Source organism: Lagenorhynchus albirostris, chromosome 1 (assembly GCF_949774975.1).
Source record: "Lagenorhynchus albirostris chromosome 1, mLagAlb1.1, whole genome shotgun sequence".
NCBI lineage: Eukaryota > Metazoa > Chordata > Mammalia > Artiodactyla > Delphinidae > Lagenorhynchus > Lagenorhynchus albirostris.
In genome coordinates, this window is record NC_083095.1 from 155,811,083 (window position 1) to 155,836,580 (window position 25,498).

Sequence of the window (25,498 nt, forward strand, 5' to 3'; positions counted from 1 at the left end):
CAAAAGCAACCTAAGTGTCCATCAACAGATGAATGCATAAAGAAGATGTAGCACATATATACAATGGAATATTACTCAGCCATAAAAAGAAACGAAATTGAGTTATTTGTAGTGAGGTGGATGGACCTAGAGTCTGTCATACAGAGTGAAGTCAAAAAGAGAAAAACAAATACTGTTTGCTAACACATATATATGGAATCTAAAAAAAAAAAAAAGGTTCTGAAGAACCTAGGGGCAGGACAGGAACAAAGACACAGACGTACAGAATGGACTTGAGGACACGGGGAGTGGGAAGGGTAAGCTGGGATAAAGTGAGAGAGTGGCATGGACATATATACACTGCCAAATGTAAAATAGCTAGTGGGAAGCAGCTGCATAGCACAGGGAGATCAGCTCGGTGCTTTGTGACCGACCACCTAGAGTGGTGGGATAGGGAGGCTGTGAGGGAGATGCAAGAGGGAGGAGATATGGGGATATATGTATATGTAGAGCTGATACACTTTGTTATAAGGTAGAAACTAACACACCATTGTAAAGCAATTATACTCCAATAAAGATGTTAAAAAAATTATTTGTCAAAAGTCAGAAAGCTAGTATGCAATGGAGCAAAGATTGGATTAAAATCCAGGTCCACATCAAAGTCCACATTTTCCACAGCGCATTCCTTTGATAGGGCTGTTGTAACAGAATAACACAAACTAGGCTTAAACAACAGAAATTTATTGTCTCAGGTCTGGAGGCTTGAGGTCCAGGATCAAGGTGTCAGTGTTACATTTTGTTTGTGTCAGTGTTGGTTCCTTCCGAGACCTGTGATGGGGAATCTATGCCATGCGTCTCTCTCTCTCTCTCTCTCTCCCTTAGTTTCTTGTGGTTTCCCAGCAACTCCGAATTGTAGAGGTCAAGTTTTTTCTAATTCCTTTTATTCACAATTTTAAGTCGCTACACTTCCGGATGCAACGGCTCACGCTTACCGACCGATATCAATTTAGTGCACAGAACTGCCGCGAGCAGGCGCCTCTCCACGCCTCAGAGCCCGAGCGTGCAGAGACGCCTGACATCAGCACGTCACCAGCGCAGGGCCTCGGGCGCCTCGATTGGCTGGCTCGGCCAGGGCGTGACTGGTGGGCGGCCGCTCTCCCAGGCCCCTTCTCTCCTAGCTCACTCTGTCACGTAGCTCCGCAGTCGAGGAGCCGCCCCCACTCAGCGGCACAGGGAGGACGCCGAAAGCACCTGCGCTTCGGCCTGGGGGCGGCTCTGCAGCTCATGGCCCTGGGAGGAGACGCCTCGCGCTCCGGGAGTGGCGCCACCGCGCGACCGTGACGTGAGGCGCGGCCGGCGCGCCATTGGCCAGCGGCAATGTGGCGCTCTCTGGCGCGGGCGCGGGCGATTGGGCGCGCGGCGTTGGGAGGCCGGGCTCGGGCCGGGGGCGGGCCCTGTGCTTGGGAGCTAGGCCTGCAGGAGACGAGCGCTGCGGAGTGTCGTCCCGCAGTCTGTCTGCTTGTGAGGTAAGGAGGCTGGGTCTCTGAGGGGAGGCGGGCTGGAGTCCCGGGCTCGGCGTCGGGCTTGGCGCTGAGGGGCGGGCCCACTGCCTGTTAGTCGCGTCCTGTGAGCTCAGGGTGCTTTTTCCTCTTAACTGTTTTGGGGAGAAGCCAGAGGGCGGAGGTCTATGCGGCGCGGGAAGCGCGTGGGGTCGCCGCCGGGCTGGGTGGGCGCAGGCCGGGAGGATGGCGCGGCGTAGGTGGCGGGGCGGGCGGAGGGAGGGGCGCGGGGCGGCGGGCTCAGCCTCCAACCCCCGGGTCCCCACCTCCCCGCCAGATCCCCGGGTAGGCGCGCAGGCTGGGCCGCGATGCCCGAGGTGAGCACTGATGAGCTGGACGAGCGGCAGGTGCAGCTCTTGGCGGAGATGTGCATACTCATCGACGAGAACGACCGGAGGATCGGGGCGGAGACCAAGAAGAACTGCCATCTGAACGAGAACATCGAGAGAGGTGCCCGCGGGGGCGGCGGGAGGGCCGGGTCCCCGGGCGGCAGCCCCGCTTCCTTCGGACTCCAAAGCAACAGGCAAGTAACTGGCCTCTTAAAACTCAATTCATCGTATTTCTTTTGCTTTCAGGATTATTGCATCGAGCTTTTAGTGTTTTCTTATTCAACACTGAAAATAAGCTCCTGCTGCAGCAGAGATCAGACGCTAAAATTACCTTTCCAGGTTAGTGTGCTTTGTGTAGTGTTTTGTTGGCGATTGTATTTAGCTTGATTTTGTCACGTGGAACTTCTGGTAGCCAAGGTCAAAAAAGAAATCTTGTGAATGACTTAGTTTTATATTCTTCATACAAAAAACTTATACGGCGGTTGCAACCTAATAAGACCTAAGGTTTATCCTAATAAAGGATAAAAACTGCTAGGTATGTGTAGATTCATATATAACTTTCTAAATTGTATCTAATACACGTTATCATCGCTTTGGTTAAGAAGGCGTTCATAAAAACTTATCTACCCAAGTGTCACAAAATGGTTGCTGATAGCTTATTAAAACAGATCTAGAAATCCTCAACAATCATTTTTTATGTTACTTTTAAAATTTAAAGTTTTCTTAACCTTTCAGACCTGCTTTGAAGAAAAGTTAATGTACATCTATATTAACATGTTCCAGGTTGTTTTACTAATACTTGCTGTAGTCATCCCTTAAATAATCCACGAGAGCTTGAAGAAAACAATGCAATTGGAGTAAGGCGAGCAGCACAGAGGCGTTTAAAGGCTGAATTGGGAATTCCCATGGAAGAGGTAAGCAGCCATACTAGCTGAAATATAGAATACTTTGAAACAGTTTTTAGTAAAACATTAAATTTAGGTGTAGCTTTCTGCTTTGAATCTCTTGCTTTTTTAGGCCAAGAAAGCCCATTGGATAAAGGTTAAATTTTGATTTCATAATACTTGTCGATATTTACCTCAGTACCAAAATGGATTGATCTGTTAACCAGTTTATAAAGTTGACTGTTTTATAATTGATCAGATCAAAGATGAATATTTTCTTGTGAACCTCAGATCTGATTGGGTGAATTTAAATAATCATTTTTCCCCTGGAATTGTCTCCTTTTAATAATACACGAATAAATAATCTCTCATTTAGTTAAAATGGTAAATTTTTTTCTCCCGTTAATATTAATATGTGAGGCAGAATGGCACACTTCTAGTTAGAGTGACTGCTTTTCTTTTTTTAATAGTTTTCAATAAATCTACTTCTATTTTTGGTCCTATGGGAAAAGTGTCAGACACTTGAAACTAATATTATTTAATACTATTTCCATATATTAATAGGAGACTAATGTTTCAAAAGTTGTCATTCTAACACTAGTTCTGTTGTTCAAGGTATTACTGAAATGTAGTGGGTTGATTTCGATTACTTTATTGATATTTTGGAGGTTTTGGGGTCTTTGTCCTAGGTTCCTCCAGAAGAAATTAATTATCTAACACGAATTCATTACAAGGCTCAATCTGATGGTATCTGGGGAGAACATGAAATTGATTACATTTTGTTTGTGAAGAAGAATGTGACCTTGAATCCAGATCCCAATGAGATTAAAAGCTATTGTTATGTATCAAAGGAAGAACTAGAAGAACTTCTGGAAAAGGCAGCCCTTGGTGAAATTAAGATAACTCCGTGGTTTCAAATTATTGCAGAGACTTTTCTCTTTAGGTGGTGGGATAACTTAAATCATTTGAATCAGTTTGTTGACCATGAGAAAATACACAGAATGTAGATGTGGTGATGAACGATTACTAAAGTACTAAAGAATTTCTCTACTTAGTAAACTTAAGATGAATATTTTAAAAATCTGGTTCTCCGTTAGAACTCTCATTGGAAATACTGTTACTTTACAACCAGAATTCGTATGGAAAAGAATTCTTGATTTGTGTCATACAACCCATATGTTAACTGCAATTTGCAAAAAATATTTATGAGATTATTATAAAAAAGAGCAAATAAACTTAACCTATCTAAACAGATGGTTATGACAAGTTTGAACAAATAAGTTCTTCATTTTTTTAATATATTGTGATAAACCTTTTCAGAAGACTTGTAGAGCACTTTGCTGTTTGCCAGGGGCTTGATGTATCTTTCAATTTTTATCATAGTCCAGAAGAATGTGCAATGGAAACTATTTGCTTATCTACTTCAAAACAGTTCAAATTAACTTTTCAGATTGAGATTAATATAGAACAGGTTCAAGGGAATTCAATGGTATATATCCTGATTTCTGTCATTGTTAATTTTGTGTTTTGATCATTCTGAAGTATTTTGATACTTAAAGTCAAACATTGTTTTTGGTAATGACATTGGCTAGGTTAATTCATTTAAATAATCGTTGCTGATTAGCAAAGCCTGTGGTTTTCAGAGTTACTGGGAACAGACAGGCTATTTGTAAAATGGAACTTGGGTCAGTTGGGTCATACTCTACAACAGGGTATTCTAACCTTGGCACTGCTGATGTTTGGGTTGGATAATTCTTTTGGGGGCTCATCCTTTGTGTTGTAGGATTTAGCAGCATCCCCAGGTTCTACATAAAAAAATGCTGTTGGCACCCCTCCCCCCATGACAGCCCCAGTGACACCAGATGCCAAATGTCTCCTCAAGGACAGCATCACCCACAGTTGAGAACCACTGTTCTGCTGAGTCAGGCTGTGTTGTAGGGGGAAAATTATCAAAAAGAAAGGCTAACGTTCATATTAAATAGATTTGGGTTATGGAATATGTGTGTATTAATATTTAAAGTACACTTTGACTAATGTACTTCTTTAAACTCTTGCCATAGACTTCTCAGATTTGAAATCTTAAGACAGCTTTATTATCTTTGAATGCTGTGTATTAGTAAGTAATGAAGAAAAAGATAAAAATTTCTTACAAAGCTAAATGTTTTATAAATTCAATAGAAAAATCCATTTGTTAACCCTGAACAATTAATTTCAGGCAAGACTGTGTAGCTAATAGTAATTTTATTGAAAAATAAAAACAAAACTAAATTACCACATTTTGATACTGTTGTCTACTTTGTTAAAACTTCAATACAGTAATAGGTCAACCTGCCTATGGTAGCTTAAGTGATAAATGACATAGAGTTTCAAAATGCATTTTTATATTGTTTCTAGTTCTTTAGTAGGAACTTTTAGGCTAAAAGACACATGTAACCAGTTACTGGGTAGCTACAGTGGCTAGTGGTTGCCACATGGGCCGTGGCGTCTTAGGCTGTTAGATGCTGGACAAACCATTGACAACAGGTACAGAGCAGAGGGAGCCATCTATAAAACTTTATTCTCTTTATTGGTATTCCTGGTTTGTTCATTGTTTTTTCTGACTTTGTCCACGTCTTCCTTTAGCTCCTTGAGCATCTTTAAGGCAGTGTCTAGTAAGTCTGTCATGTCTTCCTGAGGGACAGTTTCTCAGTTTTTTCCTTTAACGGACCACACTTTTCCTATTTCTTTGTATGTGAATTTTTAGTTGTTGGCTATCTGTACCACCCGAGGTCTTCATGTCTCTCACTTCCTTTCTGACTTGTGTGTCTTTCCCTGGACACAGACATGCTGACTTTCTAAATTCCCCTGAGCCAGCAGTGCTTTCTTAAGTCCTAATCCTCACATCTGTAGCTCTCCAAAGGGGTAAAAAATGAAAAACGCAAGGGAAAAAGAAACAGGCACTGACCCTTCAAATTCAGCTGATGGGGATCCATCTCTGTCTACACCTCTGCCATCAGAAGCAGCAATTGTCAATCAAAACAAAATCCTAATATTTGGAGAACAAGGCCCTTAGGGCCCAATCTGAATCCCACAAGCACCTCCAGAAACACAGGTACAGTGACTGCCACAGGGTTTGGGTGAGAGGTCAGGCAGTTGCTAAGCCACAGGGGCTAAAACTGACAAACTGGTTTACCGTGGAGCCTTTCCCTGGAAGAGGTGAGCCTTTAAAGACTCTGGAGTCCCAAATATTCAATAGTTACAGCAGAGATTCTGCCAGAGCCACTGTAACCTGGGAGGAGAGGGACTCTGGTTCTTCCTACTCCCTCTCACCTGACACTCAATGGGTTTCTCTTTACATAATCTTTCTCAGCGTAAACAAATGAAAATTTTACTTTGGATCCCCAAAATGTAATGCAACTTTCAAACACACCTTGAATCACACTGCATGACACTGGAAAACTCCCACACATGCCACGAGTCACCAGAGGGGATGCTTGAAACCACACATAAAGCGGTGGCCACGGCAGTTTTGTGGTCGAGAAGTGACGTTTTAAGCACTTAATATTCTAAAATGTTAATTTCCTACATTTTACTGGGCCTGTACCTCACAATTTAATTTTCAGCAGTGGACACAGCAGCAGGTGCCCACATTTAACTGCTGTAGTAACTTAGGCAACATTCTGTTCCACTAAAAAGTATTTTGCGCTTTGAAAACAAAAAAGAATTGCCATTTACTTTCTCTTCCCTTTTCATCTGCCCAAACTGACGGTGATTTGTAACTAAAAAAAAACGAAAACTAAACCAACTAAATAAAACTGCTTTCTTTTGAAGTTTATTTTGGATAAAATAGTTGAAGACAGTACCTCGTACAAAAGGACTAGAAGATAACTTAGTCCTGGCATCCTTTCACCAGCTAAAGACTCTTCACATGCAGTGAAACCAAAGTTCCCTGTTGCACAAGAGAGTAAGATTTTTCTCCATCAAAAACAATGTAGTCACATAAATATATCCTTCCAGCCCTGCAAGTCTGAAGCAACCAAAACTCCATAAATGAGAAACCACTGCCTGCTCAAAATATCTGTAATATTATGCAGCGATAAAAATCCCCCACACCTGGACAGTTATTGGGTAACCACAGCTTTCAGCCAAACAACAAGTGCTTGAGTTATTCCATTGTCACGTTCAGTTTACAGATCACGACTCCAATTCTGTGAAACCAAACCAGGAAGAAGTCCGACTCCAATTCTGTGAAACCAAACCAGGAAGAAGTCCGACTCCAATTCTGTGAAACCAAACCAGGAAGAAGTCGAGCCAAGGCGCTTCAGCTGCGATAGACACTATCTCCTGTCCTTTTTACCAGCTTTCCTCTTTCCCGAGAGCAGGTGCTTGGGTTTCATGTCAAACACATGTCTGTCTGCCTCCCCTTTCCTCCCCAAGCGATTCATCTTCTTCTGAGCATTCTTCATCATGGTCTTGGCTTTCTTCACCATCTATAAAGGAGAAGAAGATCACGTCAGCTGTGGAAAATCTAATTTCCAAGCAAATTTCCATGACCTGTTAACACACTGTCTGAACGGTCCGGGTCTGTGCTGTGAAGAGAAACCCCAGTGAGTCTCACTCACACCATGTTCCCGTGGATCCACCACAGTACCTGCAGGAGCGCAACCAGTATCTCCAAGATGGAAACTACCCAGACAAGTCTCGTACCTACAGGGACCAGATACACTCAGACCTGGACTTCCTCTCAGACACACGGGGACACTGAGATTCCGGCCCATGAAACCACTCCCATCTGACTGACAAGTGTCAATGCTGGTGTTAAATCCAGACTACCAGATGGAGGCGGTGTGGTGGAATGGGAAACTCGGGCTCCCAAAAGGGAGACTGCTTGTAAGTTTATACACAAACTTTCTCACCTGAATTTTCAAAATGCTAAAACTAATCATTTTTGTGTTTATTTAAAAAAAAGTTTCAGCAAAAGAGACAGTATACATCCAAAGTGTCTTTCCCAAAAGACTCCCAAACAGCTCTCTATGGGCTGGCTCCCACATGGGCCTGTGGTGGGTGAAGGCCCCATGTCCAGGTTCTGAGCAGGACCACTTCCAGGCACAGCCCTGAGCGGCGAGGACAGAGGATCAGGCTGTGGTGCTATTACCACACCCTGCTCTGTCCACCCCAACAAGGAACACATGCACTGAGGGCAAAGGTCCAGGGACACCCGGCTGTGCCAGGCCCAAGCCCGCCTCTCGGGGTACAGCACACAGCCAACGCCCACTCCCCCATCCCCACCCCACAGTTCTTGCAGATTCAAGTGTGTGCCCTGAACCCTCATGCGATCAACAACAGAAGCTACCATTTTATTAATTTCACCTTACAAGGACTAACCTTGACATCCCGGAGACCAGAGACATCACGTGGGGTCTGGGAGCAACTGCGAATCCGGGCCACTGACGTGGGTGGGACAGAGTCTTCCCGCTTCCTTTTCCGTGTGACGCTCCGAGCCCTTCTGGCCTGGACCACATAATGGGCCTGAAACACACAGAAAGCAAACTTCAGTGCCTGAGGGTCCCAGCCTTAGGGACAAACATGAAATTATTACAACGAGGGGAGAAGGCACATGGAGGGGTTTTCAGAACCACCGTCAAATAAGTTAAATACATTTAAAATACACATAGTTAACTTCACATTAATTATTGGTCAAACTCTTTTTTTTTTGGTTGCATTGGGTCTTTGTTGCTGCGCACGGGCTTTCTCTAGTTGCCGTGAGCGGGGGCTACTCTTCATTGTGGTGCACGGGCTTTTCATTACGGTGGCTTCTCTTGTTGCGGAGCACGGGCTCTGGGCGTGTGGGCTTCAGTACTTGTGGCACGCAGGGTCAGTAGTTGTGGCACGCAGGGTCAGTAGTTGTGACACGCAGGGTCAGCAGTTGTGGCACGCGGGCTCTAGAGCACAGGCTCAGTAGTTGCGGCGCACGGGCTTAGTTGCTCCGCGGCATGTGGGATCTTCCTGGACCAGGGCTCGAACCTGTGTCCCCTGCATTGGCAGGTGGATTCTTCACCACTGCGCCACCAGGGAAGTCCCAAATATTCTTTTTCACTTCCACAGCAGCTTTAAGTTACAGAGCTGATTTTAACTCCATTTAAAAAACTTTGCTTAGAGCTGCCTGTTCAGCCACATTAGCAGCACAGTTTATGTAAAGAGCTGTCTCTCCTTCATGCCCCGCTTCCAGGATCATCCGCCTGAACACAGTGACGGCCGCCTGAAAGCTCAGCCTTGTGGGTGCTGAGATCCAGCTCTGCAAGCCAGCAGCTTGGCACCCAGCCCGTGGCGCCCCCTCATGTTACTGTTTTGAAATAAGATGACACAATGATGTGAGAGGCAGGCACCCTAGAGCCCAGCACCTGATAAACAATCCAAAGTCAGAAGCCATATGTGAACATGAAAATAACACCCCATGTGAGCAGGATACGCTCACGCACTGCTGATCAAAATCTGAATTAGTCTAACACAATGTCATCCTTTGTTTCGGAAATTCCACTTCTTGGACTCTGTTTTGAGAAAACAATCCAGAACATGAAGACGTTCTTTCACACAAAGATATGCATTCTCCAGAGTAATTCATCAAGCAAGAAAAATTGGGATCCTGAAAAAGGTATCTGAAACGCCTTCTAACCCCTGGGCTCCGAGGAACAGCTTTGAGCTATTTACAGCCTACGTTAACTCTCACGCCAAGAAACTCCAGACCACCTCACGTTTACCTGGTGTCTAAACTGAAGCTCTATGTGAAGACATCAGTCACCAAAATCAAAGTTGCAGCTCAAGTACTAAAAACTGCACAAAACAACATAATTCTCAGCACAAACCCCGGAAGTGCTAACTCCTCTGTAACCCACTCCGGCCCTGGTTCCCAGGACGGCGCTGCCCCACCCATGGCTCTGAGGCCGTCTGCACTCACGTTGTCTTTGTTGTCCATGTCGACACCAAGACTGCGCATCTCATCCTCCAAAACCTTCCGCTGAACCTGAAGGCGGAAATGGACATTGTTTTAAGCAAAATTAGCTTGATAAAATGTTTAAAAAAAAATTTCAAGGGAAACCGTACCTTTTACAATGATCCACGATACACTTATTTTAGAAATTCTTTTACTTGGGCTCATGTGTATGTTTTTGTACAACTCATTAAATAACACGAAAATTAACATATCCTGGGCAATTTTTCTGAGCGGGACGACGTACGTGTTGCCCCTGGATTCCGCTCAGCTCCCCGTGGATTCCCACATGCAGACCCCAGAGGCCAGCATCTCCTCCCAAGCACACGGAGCCCCACGATGGGGGGGATACAGCGATGGCCACGTCTGTCAAGAGACAGTCATTCGCCACCACACAGAAACAGTATTTCGAACACATGAATATCCTCCATGGAGAGGTGCCCAGCATCCGACATTTTCCCTCCTGCCCCATCTCACTCTAACTGCCCTGCACACCATCCTCTTTCCCTGGGGAGCTGTGCCTCCGGACAAGAGCACGGAGCAGGAGGAAGAGGCTAAGAAGACGGACCTGAGAACTGGAAGGACCCTGACACCATCTGATCCACCTGTGCCTCAGTGTCAACTTCCCCGTCCTAACCAGTCACAGGGCCCAGTTAAATCACCTTTGGCCCTAAGTTAGATTGGGTTAGTTTTTCTGTAAATTGTAAAAGATGACTCCTAATAAAGAATTAAAGAATAAGAATGTGTTAATTGGCGACTTTACCTCTACAAATTTATGCATAACTCACAATCTTCATTTGTACAGCTACAAAGGGGTTGAATCCAACAGTGAAAGTCACCAAGAAGGGGTATAATACTCAGAATATGAACGATCAACACTCACTCAACCTCAAAAGCCAACTTATACCAACAAAACAAAGTGAAGCATGTTTAGCATGGACCATACAAGACTCCAATACACAAAGAAATAGGTGACGCTCTTGGACATGACACGACACTTGCCTTCTTGGCTGTCCGAGGCATCCTGGGTCCCTGTGTGTCCTTCTCTCTGGACTGCAGAATCTTCAACTTCTTTTTTTCCCTAATCTGTTTTGCCAGCTGTTGGATTTCCGCCATTTCTTCATCTTCAGTTTCAGATTCACTGTCATACACTCCAGCAGCTGTTCTTAGCTCTTCTTCTTTTTCCAACTCTTCCAATTTCTTTTAAAAAAGTCACAATTAAACAAAGCCAACAATGAAAAACTCATAAACAAGTGTAACAATCTTTATAGAAACCAGGTTTCCCCTAAGCCTTTCGGGGTATGATGAACACCCGGGTCCAGACTCACGTGGGCCTCGCCCTCTGTGCCAGGGCTCTCCTCCCCACAAACAGGCTCCATGCGGAGATGAGCACAAAGACTAAGCCGACAGCCACAGACTATTCTGTGCCACTTCTTTTCCTTCTTTAGAAACAACCACTCCCAACTCTGAGGTTAAAACGTGTAAAATGTTCCCCTCGCTCCCAGCAGGTACATGAAAGACCCTCCATTCTTGAAGAACTGAGAACATCAATCTGAACTGGCCTTGGACCACGACAGCCCGTGTATCCATCCCAAAGCCATCCCAAACACAAGCTCGTTGCCCATACAGTTAATATAAATTTTAAATACATATAATGAATAAACCTTGACAGGAACCCGAGTCAGAGGTATCCCCATCAGTACTAGCGTGAAAAGGCATAGGGAGGGAGGTTAGACGGGAAGGCCAAGTCAGGCCATCTGAGCCCAGACTACAGAAACGGGATGCCACAGAGTAAGAGACAAAGCAAGAGGCACAACTGAAGAGATTAAGACATGAAATATAAATTAAGGATGCCATTTGAGAACTGAGGAGTGAATAACAAGGGAAACAAGGAACATATGTTACAAATATTTATAAAATATTTTTTTAAAAACTTGGCTGGCAGTTCCTCAAAAAGTGAAACATAAAATTACCTTATGACCCAGCAACTCTACTCCTAGGAATCTGCCCAAAAGTGTTGAAAACAGGCACTCAATACTTATCCATCAACGTTCATAGTAGCACTAATCACAATACCCAAACAGTGGAAACAACCCTATGTCCATCAACGGATGAATGGATAAACAAAATGTGCTACACATATACAATAAAATATCACTAAGCAATAAAAAGGAATGAAAGCTCTGACACATGCTACAACATGGCTGAACCTTGAAAATATTATGCTAAGTGGAATAAGATCAACATATTGTAAGACTCCATTTATATAAAATATATAAAACAGGCAAATCTAGAGAGACGGAAAAGAGATTTGTGGTTGCCTGAGGCTAGGGGGAGGGGAGACTAGGAAGTGATTATTTATCGAGTACGGGGAGTTACTTTGGGGATGATGAAAAGGTTCTGCAACTACACAGGGGTGGTGGTTGCACAACACCATAAAGGTACTAGATGCTACTTAACTGTACACTTTAACACATTAAAAAAAAAAAAAACACTTGACTCAGGAGAGAAAGGATAGCAACTAAAGGAGAACACAGGGTCTAAGAAGTTTTTGTTTTCTGTGGACACTCATATGTTAAGAAACAGCAAACAAGGAGAGGACTGAAACAGGAGGCAGTTGTGTGCCGGGGCAGAACTTGGGGAAGACAAGGGGTCAGGCGGGGAGTGAGCAGCACCTGCAGCCAGAGGGGCCCACATGGGGTGGCGTCGAGGGCGTCCACGCCCCGGGGACTCCCTTATGAAGTGAGGCCGCCCCTGAGACCAGCACAAGAGCTCGGGCGGGAGGTCTAGGAGGAAGGGGAGAGTCTGCACCAGCACCCGATGCAGGGACACGGTGCTGCGTGTGCAGGGCCCCAGGAGGCAGGGCCCCCGGGGCCTTGGTGGGCGTAGAAGGAACGAGGGCCACGGACAGAGGTGAGTGGAAAGTTGTGTGCGTGTCTTTCGGTGGTCGTGTTAAAGAGGAATAAAGTCACATAATTTAACTAGCGATACAAACCTGCATGATGTCAGGATCAATATAGTCGGCTATGTTATGGCCTTCCCAGATCTCAGGTATCTTATCATGTTTCTCAGATGAATTCATTATATCCCAGTACTCTAAAGGTCAAAGAACAAAAAGTTTATAGTTGTTTTTAACATCAACTACTGTGTGCCCCAAATGAGCCACCACTTACACAAGTCCTACACCTGTGAAGACAACAGAGCACTTGTGTTCAACACTAGGTAAGCAAGGTAATGTGCTCGACCAAAGGATTGCTCCAAGCACATCCTAAGACCCATCAGTACCTCAGGATCAAGTGTCCAAAGGCATGAACAACAGATTATCAACAATATCAGCCTGGTCCAACACTTATATGATAGGTAAGCTACAGAAATGATCACTCACAGAAAACTACCTGGAAGGAAGAAATCTCAGAGTCCTGGCAGTATGCAACCTCTCACCTTCAAGAAATTAAATTAACAAAATGCTGGAAGACTTGCACCCATTAATGCACTTTCACATTTTTCACACAACTGGCATCTGAAAACAACTATCACATTTGAGCCCTTACTTTGAAGATCCAGAATATAATCATCTCCCATTTCCAGCTCAATGTCCCGTTCCTGCAATGAAAACACAGTTTTCATCAGCGCTATTTGACCTTCAGATCCAGAACTGCTGGGCCCCCTCCCTTCCCTGTGGAATCACCCCTTCTCCAACCAAAGAGCCAATCCTTTCAGCACCTGAGGCTCAGCACCCATTTCTGGTGGGAAAGCTGTTTCTGCCACTGGCGGACCTGGCACCTCCACCCAGGAGGGTGTCCAGGCCCCAGGGGGTTTATGCTCCAAAGCCCTGGCCCACACACGCTCTCCAGCGCAGGCCCATGGGCGCTCCCGTCACTTACCCGCCTCCTCTTCGGCTCCCCAAGCTCCATTCTCTTTCTGCGTGCCACGACTCCTTCAGGGATGAATGGGGGCCGCTCCTGAGAAGACATGAGTGGAAATACCTACATGAAATGCCTTGCTAAATCAAAACACAAAGATGAAAAACCACAAGCAAATTCTCTATCTGCAAGGGAAACACAAAACCACACCCAGACCAACTAAAAACCAAGATGATCTGGGGGAGACGGGAATGTGCAAGGCCAGTCTGGGCAAGGAAGCTGGGAAGGCTCCGAAAGCCGATTCTAAAGTTTATTTAGAAAAAACAAACAGTAAGAGAATCAAGAAAAATTACGGATGAAGAAAGCAGTACAGGAGAAATAAAGCAGATCAATGAACAGGAGAAATTCAGACATAAGCCCAAGCACAGAAGGGAATACGATGGGAAGACACATCATCCAGCCATCAGTCCTGAGACAAACGATGAGCTGGGTGAAGACCACCACCTGCTTCCCATGAACAAGATAAAATCACAACTAAATGAAGACTTCTATTAAAAAAAAAAGTAAAATTTTAAAAATTGAACCATCAGAATACAGAAGAAAAAATACCTTTGACAAAAAGAAAACAAATCTACAGAACATACAAGAGTCTGATTTCCTTAATATAAAAATTACAAATCAGTAAGAGATAACCTAAAGAAGTGAAAAAGCAAGTATGTCAACACCAAGATACATATCCTGTTCCACATGATGTTCACTAACTGAAAACAATCATGTTGAATAATCACTGAGTGTGACTGCCTGAAACTACAGTGTAGAAATATCACTTCTTATAATGTAATTTCCACTTTATTTTGGAGAAAAAAAGTGTGGTAATGAAAAAAACTGAAAACTGGTGTAACTTTTTGAGAACAAATATGATAAAAAATCATTAACAACGTCACTGACAGTGATCTTTACCTGTATTGTTAATGCCTAGACTAGCTACCAAAAATTAGCGTTGAATGAATAAATACATAAGAAACATTAAAATAAATTAAAAGGGGGAATTCCCAGGTGGCCTAGTGGTTAGGATTCTGGGCTTTCACTGACATGGTCCTGGGTTCAATCGCCGGTCGGGGAACTGAGATCCCACAAGCTGTGCAGCACAGCAAAAAAAGAAAAAAGAAACACATCACAACAATGGAAGCATCTTTAGTCCGTCACACTGACACAACAGGAAGCGTGCATTCTCAAACCTTCAGAAGTATAAACCTGCAAGGCATTGTTGGAGGACAATGACATTTTCGATGCCATGCCTTAAAATTCAGTCTACAGATATATTTGCAATTAAAAACAGAGACCTATGTATGAAAACGTACCCTTGAGCACTAGTTTTTAATAGCAAGAAAATGAAAAACTTGAAAGAAAATATATTCCTGTGTTTTAAAAGAAGTTTATATGCCAAAATGTTTCTGGACAAATAGACAAGCCGAGAGTTACAGTAATAGCCTCTGGTGGGGGAGCAGGTTTAACCCGGCTCTTCATACTCTTCCTCTCACCGCTTCGATTCTTCCTGACATACATGGCATAACTTTCATTCTGAGAAAGATGCGAGAACACCCGGGACATCCACTACCGGGGAGGCAGGCGCGTGGGTCCCCACCAGCCATTGCAACCCCCTGCCTCAAGGGCCTCCACAGGCGGCTTTACCTTGTCATCTCTTCTGCTGGGAACGGCCAAATGCAGTCTGTTCAGCACCTCGTTCACTTTATTTCCTTTCATTTTGGTTTCAACTCGATGAGCCAAAAGCCTGTCACAAGCCTAAGGTGAGAAAACGTGGCACCAGGTCACAGGGCACCCGGCACAGCCTCATGTTGCCTTCTGAAAGGAACCAGGAACCAGAGCCCCCATAACCAGAGGACGGTCCCCAGGTTTGGAACCTGCTACGCTTTTCCCTCAGAGGTAGCATCTGATGGCTGAGTGCTGGGACCGCCAAGGTCCAAGTAACTGCCCTGGGGCAGACCTCACACTCCGGGACGGGAGAGGGTGGGCCGGGTGCGGAGGGGACCTCTCTCTTCCTTCCCGGGTCAGGGTCAGGCCCAGCCCAAGGAAGAACCCTGAGGCAGCAGGACTAAGTGAAAATGACCTGTGCTGGGAGTGTGAGCATCTCTTCACATGTTCACTGGGCGGGTGGGGGCCCCGGGATTCATCTCTCAGGCGGAGCTACTAGCACTCAGGGTTGTTAACACTCAGAGAGAAACATTCCTGTCAAGGAAAGGGATCAACCCTGCTTGTGAGGAAGCACTGACCTCTGTCTTCACTTTAATAACCCCTTCCTCCGTCAGGGTGCTGGTCTCCACCACAGAAAACCCTTCAGCCTGCAGATCTAGAAATATTTTCTGGGAATACAAAGGACAAATGAGAGCTGCGTTTATCCCCAGTTCCCCATGAACAAATCTCACTTCTCCTCAAATGGGTGCTATAAATGCTAATTATAATTAACACATCTGTGGTTTTTTAATTCTTTTGAAGGACATCTCCCCAAAACAGTTATTTATTTTTCCCCAAATTCAGCTGTGATTAAGAAAATACAGGGGCTTCCCTGGTGGCACAGTGGTTAAGAATCCGCCTGCCAATGCAGGGGACACGGGTTCGAGCCCTGGTCCGGGAAGATCCTACATGCCGCGGAGCAACTAAGCCCGTGGGTCACAACTACTGAGCCTTGCTCTAGTGCCCGCGAGCCACAACCGCTGATCCCGTGTGCCACAACTACTAAAGCCTGCGCACCTAGAGCCCATGCTCCGCAACAAGAGAAGCCACTGCAATGGGGAAGCCCGTGCACCGCAATGAAGAATAGCCCCGACTCACCGCAACTAGAGAGAGCCCGCGCGCAGCAGTGAAGACCCAACGCAGCCAAAAATAAATTAATTTTTTTTAAAAAAGAAAAGAAAATATACATTACGGGGAGGATCAAATCAAACTACAGCAAACAAACCAGAGGCTCTCTGAAACATCCTGTGAGACCTACCCTTCTGAAGAGAACCTTGAGAAAATTAAGATACCGATTTTCATAGAGAATATTCTCAATGCTGTTTTTTATAAAATACCTGGCCTCCAAAGCCTAAGATAATTCCTTAGAAAACGATACAGCAACGTGTACGAATCCAGCTATGAACGAACCACCAAGACCCCAGGACAAGGGACTTCATTTGCGCCTCCACCAACGCCACCCGACACCTTGCTGCTGGCCTGACCATGTGACAACGCTCAGACACAGGTGGCCAATTCACAACAGTCAAGCTTCTCAGGAATGAGTTCTGCTCCCCCCACTCCCTGGAAAGACCAGTCATACCACCTACCAGCATGACCCGCATATGACACCGCACCTGCCGCCACGTGCCTTGTGCGAGACGGGGCAAAACCTGCACTGCAGCTCCAGAGACATCAGTCACCGACCGACCCAGAGCAGGCCCCACGCGGCGCTGACCAGCGTTCACAGCACCCGCAACCCTGCTTCCCAACCCAGTGATGCAACTGTTCCCACCACTGAAACTCCATCACAGCTGGCAGTGGGGGCAGGACTTGGGCGTGTCTAACCCCAAGGGCTGAGCTTCCGGCACAAGGATCACTCCTGACCTGCCCTCCCCTCCACACTCCAGTGCTCTTAGCCTGAAAAACTGAGATCACCGAGTAAGTATCTGACCCTTTCAAAGAAAAGAGAATTCTCTGACATCAGTGTTTACATCATCAGTAACGTAGAGTACACGGCAGTGCCCAGGGACACCAGAATGGCTGTTTAAACACACCACGTTCTCACCAAGGATTAAGTGTTCAAACAGCACCAGAGAGAGCCAGAGACAAGAGCACAGCCCCCCTAGAGACCCTCTGCTCAGGCCAGACAAGCGCAGTGCCTCTCACACCAAACGGGGCCTTGCAAAGCGGGCTGCTGGGCCTCCCAGAGTCTGACTGCGGAGGCCCGGGGTGTGCCCTGACTTACGACACATTACCACCGAAAAGCAACGCCAACACTGCTGGTGGGGCCACGAGACAGAACCACTGGACCAGCGCAGAGCTTCTCGAAGCATTTGTCCTGAGAGATGCCTCCTGGGGACGGATACAGGGTCAAACAGCTTTAAAACCTAAGGCTAACGACGTTACCTGCCACCTGGAAAATTACGGCAGACACGACAGGGTCACGGTTCTGGAAGGTCTGCAGACACTCCTTTTCCCTCACTCACTCAGTCCCCAACATCTCCCCACAGAATCTGTGAAGCAGGTACTCCAGTAACACCCGAGAAACGCCTCCCACTAGACACTTCGCTGCAGGTACTGCTCCAGAGCAGCCAGCAGCCCAGGCCCAAGGAGCTGAGGCGAACCTTGGGGTGCTTTGCTCGTTTTAAGGCCCCAAAAAGAGAGGCAGCCCCTTCCAAACGAGTAGTCTCCTGAAGGCTGCTGTACTGACCACACGCACAGCCCACCCCACAGCCTCTGAGAGAGTAGGAACCAGGAAACCTCATGGTCTGTTTGCCATGAACGGGCTTTCATAAGGTCACGTCAACTCAATCAGTGAGGATATTATCTCAGCTGCAAAACAAAAACCAGACTAGCATCGCTAACATTCCTTTTCAACTTTGATTGTGTAAGACGAGATTCAGAACTAGTAGGAAATATTGAAAACATCAAGGTGATTTACCTGATCGTCCTCAGCAAGTTCAGCTATTCTCTTCACGTCACATTTGTTTGCTACAATGATAAGAGGCTAGAATAAGAAAGAAAAATAATGAAATTATTACCTTCACGCTGCAGGTTACAAACTAAAACACTGGTCCCCACACTCACCTTGTTGACAAAGAGTGGCCTGATGTTCTGGAAGAGCTCCAGCTGCTCCCCGAGTCCGTGCCCACACTGCTCAGACAAATCCATCACGTAGAGAACCGCGGCTCGCAGGTGAGCCAGTGCAGTGATGGCTTGCATCTCAATGGTGTTGCGATCCTCCAGAGGGTGGTCCAGGATCCCCGGAGTATCCACCACCTAAGGTCAGACTCGTTACTCCAGAGCCCACGTCTGCACAAGCTGCTTGCCCAGCACAGGCCGAGGGCGCTGACAAACCCAGACCAGCTCTGACAAAGCTGGTAAAGAAAATGCAGGGCTCCCAACTGACCACGGTAAACAAACAAGGCAGCAGGGGGAAAGGACAAATTAAGTATGAAAAACGGGGGAGGGGGCTGCAGAGCTCATTGAAGAACGAACTTGCCAACAACCCTGAGAAGGACCCCTCTTTCCATTAGTGACAACATAGAAACACTGGGATAACTGCTCCCACATGCTAGGAATGACATCACCTCTCATAACATTAAATTCAACAATGGAAACAGGCTGTGTCACGCTTGTAAATGGTTTCTGATGACCGGCCCATCAGAAGCACCACCATTAGCCAAGCGCAGAAGGCTTGCTGGGAGCTGCCGCGTCCCCTGAGCTTGGCGGAGCTTGTCCACGGGGACGTTCCCGGTGACCCCCCAGCCTTCCCTGTGACCCTGCATACACTGGGACGTGGGCAGACACTAACTAGTCTGTGGGAATCCCCAGAATCAAAGTCCAGGAACAAGGCCACGACTGTCCCAGCTTAGACAGCTCTCACCTGCCAGCGCAGATACTTGTAATCCATGTGCCCAACAAACAGAGACTTGGTGGTAAAGGCATAGGGCTGGACGTCCACATCTGCTCTCGTCACCTGGAACAAACCACAAGTCCTGTACTGCGTATCCTCTGCAACAGAGTAAACGCGGCACCTAAGTGTTATCGAGACTAACTGCTGGGGTAGGAAAAAAACAAAAAAACCCCCACGAGATTCAACCTCACGGGATTCAACTCTGACAGGAGCCAGCACCTCAGCAGGCGGACGGGTGCCTCTTCTTCAGGACCCGGGCTGCAGAGGCAGTGTATGAATCAGGCATCAGGGAGCAAGGAAGGCCCAGCACCTGGAGGACACCAACCAGCTCCTCCTCTCACCCATCCTGGCCCCAGCGACGCCCGACAGAACTTCCTGTGATGACGGGAACGCTCTACACCTGCACCTCACAACAGCCTGCAAGCCACGCAGGGTCCCTGAACTCCTGAAATGTGGTCATGAGACTGAGGACTGAATTTTCTGTTGTTGTTTAATGTTAGTTAATTAAGCGGCCCGTCTTACCGCCAAGGCCTGGCTCACAAGCCCTGGAGAGGTCAGCTGAGACACTGCAGAGCTCAGCTGTCACTGTGTCAGTGCCACTTGTAGACAAAACAAAAACCTACAAATCTGCAGGAGTGTTCTTAGTAGCAAAGAGCCACACATGTAACCATTGTTTTTTTGGCACCTGGGCTGTTGCTGGTTGTGAGCTGACACTTTAAACACAGTTTCTACTCCATTCAGGTCCCTGCGCTCAGCTAAGGTGCTGCGTTACTTAAACAGTTCCTTTAGCTCTGATAATAAACTAAGTAAAGGGCAACCACTTCCCACTACACAAACCAAATAGTTTACATGCAAGTTGACACAGCAACCCGGGTGACATCACCTGAGAAACACCTCTGGAGCCTGGGAAGGCCAGTTCAGCAGGCACGGTCTGCACGGTCAACAGTGACTCCCTGGCACTACTGTTCCCGGGACACGCATGTCCATGTGTTAACAGAAACGTATTCAAACGTCTCAAATCCCTTAGAAATTTGTAGGACACACACAAAACCCAAAAATAAAATGGTCCCCGTAACTGCAATATCCATGCAGGTTCAGGGTCGATCCTCGAGGATGGGAGGAAGAATGTTTTGGGCCCAGGGCAGTGCCGACTAGAGGACTGACTGCAGCCGGCCTCACCCCAGGCAGTCAGGTCCTTGGTCACTGCGCCGTCAGGTGGACCAACCTTATTGATGAAGCTGGACTTGCCGACATTCGGGTACCCACACAGAAGCAGGGTCCTTGTATTCGGGTCAATGGTCGGCAGACGGGACAGATGCTGACGCACTGTGAGAAGTTTACAGTAAATGTGCTTAATTTCATAAGAAAACTTAAGAAACTCAAAGCTGAAGATCTGCTCAACTTAGCTGTGCACTCCAGGACTGTGGTCACATCACCCTCACTCCAACATTTATCATGTATGTGACAGAGAGAATACGAATGAACGGAGAAGGGACCAGCTGCGGAGGCACCGGGCATCCAGGCTGTACCAGGAATCCTGCTCCCAGGCCCGACAGCATAGATTCCTACCCAACAGGTACAAGATGGGGCCCAAACCACACAACCCAGACAACTGAGTATGAGAGATGATATTTGAAAGAGCTCTTTCGAGCGAGTGTGTGTGCCATCACTTCCTGGCTGGGCAGCAGGCTACTTTCACGTAATGAGAAACCCTCAGGGGCCTCGTCTGCTCCAGCGACACCAGTGGGCCACCCTGATGACCTAACGGCTCACTGGAAGCACTGTTAAAGCAGCCCAGTGTTACAATCTTGTCACAAATTATTTGCAAGATGCTGGGAGGGGTGGTCCAAAACCAAATCAGTTAAAAACACTTGAAATGTAAAAATATATGCATGCAAAAAGGCAAAAAATTGTTTCAATAAAAGTCCTACTACAGGGCTTCCCTGGTGGCGCAGTGGTTGAGAGTCCGCCTGCCGATGCAGGGAACACGGGTTCGTGCCCCGGTCTGGGGAGATGCCACATGCCACGGAGCGGCTGGGCCCGTGAGCCATGGCCACTGAGCCTGCGCGTCCGGAGCCTGTGCTCCGCAACGGGAGAGGCCACAACAGTGAGAGGCCCGCGTACCGCAAAAAAAAAAAAAAAAGTCCTACTACATTAATTAAGAAATCATCCTACTGAAAAAAACTACCAGGTAACAAAACTGGAGTAGCAGTTTGATGCTAACACGTTTTACAAAGAAATGCACCATATTGTCAGTAACAGGTAAAACTATGGGCCACTTTATTTTTATATGTTTTATTACTTCCCCATGATTTATAACGTACATGCCTTACCTATTAAACTTAAAAAACATAAATTTTCTTAATAGTGCTACTAGTGTGTAAGCATGTTAAGTGCTAGCTGCTTTTTCAGTAATATCTAACCTGTTAGAATTTCTTACAGGCTAGGCTGGGAAAAATAATTTGATCCTCTTATCTCTAAAACAAAACAAAAATAAACATTTTAAAAATAACTTCTTGACAAGGATCAAGTACGTTAACAGAATGCACTAAAACCTGTTTTTGCTGATGCATAACAAGTACCTTGTTCCAAATATTCCAAACTCTGCTTCTGTCTTCTGATAATAGTACACATGCGCCCAAGGGCCGCACGTTTCAGCTGCTTGCAGCGGTAGAGAGAATCACCATATTTCATAAGCCGCACGTAATCTTTAGCAACACTGAAAGACATAAAAAGAAATGTGTAAGAGTTTTCTCTCTTTTAACAGTAACTTAAAAGATACTATATTAAGAAAATACCTTACTTGTCCACTAAATTTTTGGCGATATTTATTTGTCCTAGAGCCAACTTGTAATGGTCCTTGTCATACAGAATGTTCATCAAATCAGCATAAAATGGATGAATATCCTGTAACAAGAAAAACAAAGTGGTCATTTTGCTCCAGCAGTTTCTCCTCCCAATATATGAATAACACTTGAAGAATAATTTCTTCGGGAAACACATCGCACCTCATCGCATCGATCCTCACCCCCCCAGGATCTTCTCCCCAGTCCTCTCTCCTGTTCAGTGACTGTTTAGTTCACAGAGAAAAATGCAGTCAGCAGGGCAGCCAGGCCCATCTCCATCTGAGCACCAGAGCCCGCCCCTCACCACTCAAGAACTGAGCTGGAGAAATTCTTCCCTGTCCCATCAACCTTATGCTATTATTGCCCCAAAACTTTTTAAAAGTTTTAAAACTCCCTTGAGCCCACAATCCGCCCATCTCTGCTCCTCTTCTTGGCAGACGCTTCTCAGCTCCTCAGCTCTGGAGCCACCAGTGCCCTGGCGGCCGTGCTCCCCACCTAGGGCTCTCATCCCCACAGACCAGTCCTCCTTCGAAAGTCAGTCACAGCAAGGCCAGAGAGACTGGTCCCAGGCTCCACTGCAAAGGCCGCTACACAAGTCGCCTCGCCCCACCCACACCCCCTCCGATCCGCCTCCTGGACCTTCCTGTTCCTTGAAGACACCAGACTCTGGAGCCCGGGGCCTTTGCACTTGCTGTTTCTGTGCCTCAGTGCTCATTCCCCAGGTAGCGCACAGCTCTCGCTTCCTTCAGGGCTCAGCTAGCGGCCCTCCCTCTTCTCCATACCCATATGACACACATGTTTTCATGTTCATTATCACTTCCCCCCCACTAGACAAGATAGGGGCTTTAAAAGTGACGGCTGAACAGACACAGCAATCGTTTAATGAATAATAATCTACTCCAACCTTTTACTCGAAAATTGTTCTCTGATAACTTTAGTTTGAAAAATAAAAGCCAACAGGAATAGAATGTTCATAAATTTGAACCCCTAATGTATATTAAAAAAAAAAAAGATACCAAGGATAAAAAAGATAAATTTTTTTTTTACAAAGAACAAAATTCTGGTGTTGATTAGATCAAAGTATTTTCTGTTTGCTCACATCAGGTGTTTCCTGGTGTCTTCATCTCATTCTTACTGCCTTCTTTATCCCCAGGTACTTCCTGAAGTACACGCACTTTCCCAAGAAACTACACCCTCATCCAGCCAGTAGTCACTGTGCACCTGTCAAGTCCCAGAATTTTTTTTTTTTTTTAAGTCCCAGAATTTTGTAACAGCAATTTCTGTCACATAAACCAATCTCTTCTCACTGCCTTAACCCACCTTCAGGGACTGTTGTAGGGCAGTGGCACATTTAGGCTCTCAGGCTGTACTGCTGATCCCACATCCATCACCTCCTCAACAACCCTGCAGCAGCGTCGCCCCACACAGGGACTCCACAGGCAGTGTCCTCTCTTGCATCCTACAGCTAAACACACAAGCAAACTGCTCTACGCAGCAGAGCTCAACTTTGGGGGCTCAATGTAGAAGGCGGCTCCCCACGAGACTGTTTCTTGCCCGTGAAGAAAGTACACAGACAGTCGTTAGCTGATGAAGCAACAACATCACAAACACTGCTGGGCCTCAAGCCACTGGCCCAACTTGAGGCCACAGGAAAGGGAGCCTTGGAAAGAGGGAGGAGAGGAAGCACACAAGCCACCAGAAGCTCGGGCTCCTGAATTCAGTCCACAGCTTTCAGAGCTAGGGTTGGCCCCTACAAGTCTAGAGGTTACAGAAAAAGCCCGAGCGAGGCATGCTCTGGGCCCTCGTAGATGGACTTTGACCGGGGGAAAAAAGATACTAAGGAATCAAAACACCTGTACTCTGTTCCCAGTTTTGCCACTAACTCTCAGAGTAAACTTCAACAAGTCAATTATTTCCTCTTTCCTTCATTATCTCTAGACAGACCTTGTTTAACCCTGTCTGAAGGCTCACATTTATATAATCACTTATGTTTCCCAGAATCACTTACATCCAATTTGGGGAAATCCGTCAGAATCTGTGAGAGTCTGTCATGGTAATTCTGCTGAGTAAATTTGACTTTCCTCATATAAAAGTGTCTAATGCGATGGATTTGATAATGTTTATGGATAACTGTCGGAGTCTTTCGTTGAGTCTTCGACAATGTTAAATCAATAAAGTCCTGCAATTAAATAAAGTAAGACACAGTTACACCAAAAACATCTACTTTCACCCGCTTATTTGAAACCATCTTAAAAGACTACTATTTAACAATACGATATATTTTAAACTACGAACACATTTTCTAATTAAATCTTCAATATAAAACGTGCTCAACTTTATAGTTCCTGGCCTTTAAGAAACCCTCAGCAAATGGCTGCAGAAATAAATTTTATCCTACGCTTTCTTCACGTTATCCTAATTTCCAAATACCTAAGAACCTCTGAAACGTAAGTAGCCAGACAACTCAAGCATAAATTAGAAAAAAAAATTTTTTAATGAGAAACAGTTCTACTGTTTCAGTTTGCATATCTGTGGCTTTGAAAGTACATAAAATAACATATAAAACTAAAACCCACTATATACAATTTCCTAAGGTAAGGTGACTAAGGCATGTAAGGTGACTACCAGAGGATATAAAAGACTTCTGCATGAATTCCCCAGTGCAAACTAGCCAAGAAGACAGATGCCGGCCACACTGTTAGCTCCGGGAGGGACGCCGCGGTCTCGCCTCTGACCGCGACCCCTCTTCCATCTGGCAGAATCCACGAACCCTTTGGAGACAGCTGAAAACCTACCTACTTCGTAAAGTTTGCCCTGACTCTCCCCCTCTTCTCTGGGGAGGACCCCAACATCTGAAGAGGGACCCTAACCCCGGGCAGCCCTAATTTCTGAGGAAGGACCGCCACCCTCTCGGGAGACCCCTAACCCGGGGGCCCTAATCTGTAGAGAACATGGTCTAAGACGGGGGCCTGGTGGAAGAGGCGACCCCTCTCAGCCCAGCGTTACAAACCGGACCCTCGATTCCCATGACCCGGCAGAGAAAAGTGTGGGCGGAAGGGCCCTCGGGGCCGCCTACCTTGGCGGACGGCACCACCGTGATCTTTTTGAAGTTGTAGTGCGCCATGCCTGCGATCAGCCACGAGGGACGGCGGCCCGGACTTCCGCCGGGGTGGGTAGAGGGGAGGGCCAGCGGGTAGGAGGAACTTCCGCCGAGGTGGACGGGACTTCCGCTAGCTTTGCGTCACTTCCGGGAGCTCCCTACGTCCACCCCGCCCGGCCTCGGCGTCGCACAGCGCCCCCGCCCGTCCGGAGGTAGGGGTCACGGGGCCGGGGGTGGGGCTGAGGGTTTGAGGTTCAGTCCCTGACCCTAAAGGAGAGGGTCCTGAGAGCCCTCCCTGGGGGCCTGTGCTCCCCCCGACGG

The 25,498-nt window shown here is 46.4% G+C and overlaps 2 protein-coding genes across 6 annotated transcripts; one reads left to right on the forward strand and one right to left on the reverse strand.

The window, feature by feature from the left end:
- Positions 1 to 1,137: 1,137 nt before the first annotated feature.
- On the forward strand, positions 1,138 to 5,022 carry IDI1 (isopentenyl-diphosphate delta isomerase 1). Of its 5 annotated transcripts, none has more exons than XM_060156446.1 (5): positions 1,138 to 1,505; positions 1,816 to 1,988; positions 2,114 to 2,206; positions 2,651 to 2,781; positions 3,420 to 3,556. In XM_060156446.1, exons 1-5 carry the CDS (start codon positions 1,357 to 1,359, stop codon positions 3,438 to 3,440), a joined length of 567 nt encoding a protein of 188 aa, XP_060012429.1. In that variant the 5' UTR covers positions 1,138 to 1,356; the 3' UTR covers positions 3,441 to 3,556. The 5 variants fall into 5 exon arrangements, with proteins under 5 accessions (XP_060012429.1, XP_060012403.1, XP_060012438.1 ...); XM_060156420.1 differs by having other exon boundaries at positions 1,147 to 1,505; positions 3,441 to 5,022; XM_060156455.1 differs by having other exon boundaries at positions 1,147 to 1,475; positions 1,783 to 1,988; positions 3,441 to 5,022.
- GTPBP4 (GTP binding protein 4) lies at positions 4,976 to 25,265 on the reverse strand. Its single transcript, XM_060156406.1, has 17 exons — positions 25,154 to 25,265; positions 24,086 to 24,256; positions 22,035 to 22,138; positions 21,814 to 21,950; positions 20,457 to 20,557; positions 19,202 to 19,294; positions 18,403 to 18,594; positions 18,257 to 18,322; positions 15,873 to 15,962; positions 15,274 to 15,384; positions 13,603 to 13,680; positions 13,270 to 13,321; positions 12,714 to 12,814; positions 10,721 to 10,918; positions 9,686 to 9,751; positions 8,116 to 8,259; positions 4,976 to 7,220 (listed from the first exon to the last, which is right to left on the reverse strand). Exons 1-17 carry the CDS (start codon positions 25,199 to 25,201, stop codon positions 7,068 to 7,070), a joined length of 1,905 nt encoding a protein of 634 aa, XP_060012389.1. The 5' UTR covers positions 25,202 to 25,265; the 3' UTR covers positions 4,976 to 7,067.
- Positions 25,266 to 25,498: the final 233 nt, after the last annotated feature.

What these genes read in the sequence shown, in the direction of transcription:
- IDI1 (XM_060156455.1), top strand. Translation starts at nt 1,357, where the DNA reads ATGTGGCGCTCTCTGGCGCGGGCGCGGGCGATTGGGCGCGCGGCGTTG. An exon ending in GAACGAGAACATCGAGAGAG is followed by an intron (nt 1,989 to 2,113) that starts GTGCCCGCGGGG and finishes TTTTGCTTTCAG; the next exon opens with GATTATTGCATCGAGCTTTT. An exon ending in CGCTAAAATTACCTTTCCAG is followed by an intron (nt 2,207 to 2,650) that starts GTTAGTGTGCTT and finishes AACATGTTCCAG; the next exon opens with GTTGTTTTACTAATACTTGC.
- GTPBP4 (XM_060156406.1), bottom strand. Translation starts at nt 25,201, where the DNA reads ATGGCGCACTACAACTTCAAAAAGATCACGGTGGTGCCGTCCGCCAAG. An exon ending in TTTGGAATATTTGGAACAAG is followed by an intron (nt 20,558 to 21,813) that starts GTACTTGTTATG and finishes AACTTCTCACAG; the next exon opens with TGCGTCAGCATCTGTCCCGT. An exon ending in TTGATCCTGACATCATGCAG is followed by an intron (nt 10,919 to 12,713) that starts GTTTGTATCGCT and finishes CTTTTTTAAAAG; the next exon opens with AAATTGGAAGAGTTGGAAAA.